This window comes from Cyprinodon variegatus, unplaced genomic scaffold, assembly GCF_000732505.1.
Source record: "Cyprinodon variegatus isolate N-32 unplaced genomic scaffold, C_variegatus-1.0 Scaffold2090, whole genome shotgun sequence".
Lineage (NCBI taxonomy): Eukaryota > Metazoa > Chordata > Actinopteri > Cyprinodontiformes > Cyprinodontidae > Cyprinodon > Cyprinodon variegatus.
Genome location: NW_015152543.1, coordinates 15839 through 18040, shown reverse-complemented (window position 1 = coordinate 18040; position 2202 = coordinate 15839). Strand labels below are relative to the sequence as shown.

The 2202-nt window shown below is 42.9% G+C and overlaps 2 protein-coding genes across 3 annotated transcripts in view; one reads left to right on the top strand and one right to left on the bottom strand.

The window, feature by feature from the left end:
• Positions 1-912, bottom strand: part of LOC107105136 (serine/threonine-protein kinase Chk2-like) — a 13687-nt gene extending 12775 nt beyond the window's left edge. Inside the window, exon 1 of the mRNA XM_015405256.1 lies at positions 762-912. The gene's annotated coding sequence lies outside the window, so the exon portion shown is untranslated. The remainder of the gene's footprint in view (positions 1-761) is intronic.
• A 716-nt stretch (positions 913-1628) lies between these two features.
• The window catches only part of sdccag3 (serologically defined colon cancer antigen 3), a 12938-nt gene continuing 12364 nt past the window's right edge, over positions 1629-2202 (top strand). For both annotated transcript variants that reach the window (XM_015405260.1, XM_015405259.1), the window contains exons 1-2: positions 1629-1854; positions 1965-2068. In XM_015405260.1, the coding sequence (XP_015260746.1) occupies positions 1812-1854; positions 1965-2068 (147 nt within the window). In that variant the 5' untranslated portion in view covers positions 1629-1811. The remainder of the gene's footprint in view (positions 1855-1964; positions 2069-2202) is intronic.

Sequence of the window (2202 nt, the reverse complement as noted above, 5' to 3'; positions counted from 1 at the left end):
AACCATGGTAGCTGCTCCTTTAAGGCAGGGCTGCAATCACCATGAAATGTGTTTTAGGGATAAAGTTCATTTTCTAGGCAAATATTGACTTTGCAATTAATTGCTGTTATGTTGATCACTCTTTAGAACATTCTGGACTTTATGCAGATTACAGTTATAAAAACTGAAGCTGTAGACTTTGGAAATATTAACATTTGAATCATTCTCAAAACTTTTGGCCATGACTGTACATCCCAGATGAACAAGTTAATGTTTTAAATGCTGAGTGTCAGTTCCTCTTATAGTTCCAGTGTAAATACATTTATTTATTGTCCCTTTAATGTATTATTTTGCATGATACTAGAAAGCAGATTAGATAAAAAATAAGAGTGGGTTTACCTCTGCACAATTCTATATCTTCAAGATAAAACAGCGGATAAATCCACATATAACATATTGAAACTTTATTTGGTTAAATAGGAACTTTTTTGCCTTCTGTTTTAGTCGCTGGTTAGTTTAAAAGCAAACCTTGTTTCCACATTGATCAGAACCAGTGAAGCTTTAAACATTATAAACAGCATCTAGTGAGTTTAGCTGATAAGACTTATAATAATGTAGGAAGAAATGCTGCTGTTCTCTATAAACAAGATGTGTCCTGATGCTCAATGACATCACTGACATCAGACCAATGAAACTGAAGACCAACGGTGTCTAAACACCCAAGCTGGAACCAGTCCAGAACCACCGACCCAGTTTAGCAGCTGGAAGCAAACCGAACTCACCGTCCAGGATCCGGGTTCGGCTCCGGTTCCCCAACCTCTAACGGCGGAACCTCAGATGTCCGGGACACGTGCGGAAGTTTACCGGGAAAAACGCGCTTCCTTGTTTTTTCCCACTTTATGTCACCTGACATTTCCAACCAACCAGCGGCTAGAGGTGCTGTGACGTAGACCGAGATCCTTTTTTTAATTTTTTTTTAATTTAATGAATTACTTTAAGAACACGAAATTGATAGAAAGAATATAAGATTTATTAACTTGATTATAATAAAGTTAATAAATCTCCCAGGGGGTGGGGGGGGTCATATCCACACTCCGTTCCAGTAGGTGGCGGTGCTGCAAATTAATAAGCTGCTGGCCAACCGCCATAAAATAAAGAAGAAGACTGTTTGTTTGTTTTTTTAATAACGCTTCATTTACACATTTCAAACATATAAACAATTGACGTAAAACAGGTTTCAGTTAAAATCATTAAATGAGGAGCTTGTTAAAATGTAGATCTCCCTCATCCTAACCTGAAACCCCACAGCTGAATAAAATCCTCCATGTTGTTTCTGAGGAAGTTAAACTCCAGCCTCATTCTGGCTCCTCAGAGCCGCAGCATCAAGCTGAGCTCTGCGTCTTTATTCCTGCTGTTTAGAAACCCCCCCTACAAAAACTGTAAATACAGCCTCCAAGGAATAAAAACACTGATTAATGGGTTAAAATTGTCTTTAGTTTTGCGTGGAAGACGTTTTCAAACAGAGCGCAGAAAGGACGCTGGTTTAAAACACCGATTAATAACCGATAAAAAACAGTTTGTGGCGAAGAAGAAGAAGGAGGAGGAAGAGAAGAAGAAGAAGAAGGAGGGGGAAGAGAAGAAGAAGAAGAAGAAGGAGGGGGAGGAGGAGGAGGAGGAGAAGGTGGTCCTGGCGGGCATTTCCGGGTACGGTTAGTTCTGTAGAGGTGAAGTTGTTGGACCATCCGGTCCAGAACATGATCCAGAGAGGAACCAGAACCCAAAGGTGCCGAACCTGACCGGAACCAGAAGAACCGGACCGGGTTCGGTTCGTCATGTCCGGCCGGAGAGGCGGGAAAACCTTGATCATCACAGACGGTGAGTCCTTCCGTTCGGTTCGGATGTTCTGGTTCCGATCAGGTTTACAGGTGGTTCTGTGTTTGGATCAGAACCGGTCCGGTTAGATGTTCAGCTTCTACTTTCTGCAGATGAGGAGGAGGTCCAGAACCAGGATGAGCTGAACCCGTTCTCCTTCAGAGAGTTTCTGCGCTGGAAGAACCAGGACCAGAACCAGGACCAGGACCAGACCGAGGTAGGTACCAGCAGAACCCTAGGATCCGGTTCTAACAGAGCTCTGCCTTTCAGTCCGGTTCTGACCGCAGCAGCTTCCTGTCTTAGAATCACCTGGAAATACAGGAACCCAGGGAGTCCAGAACCAGACCAAGA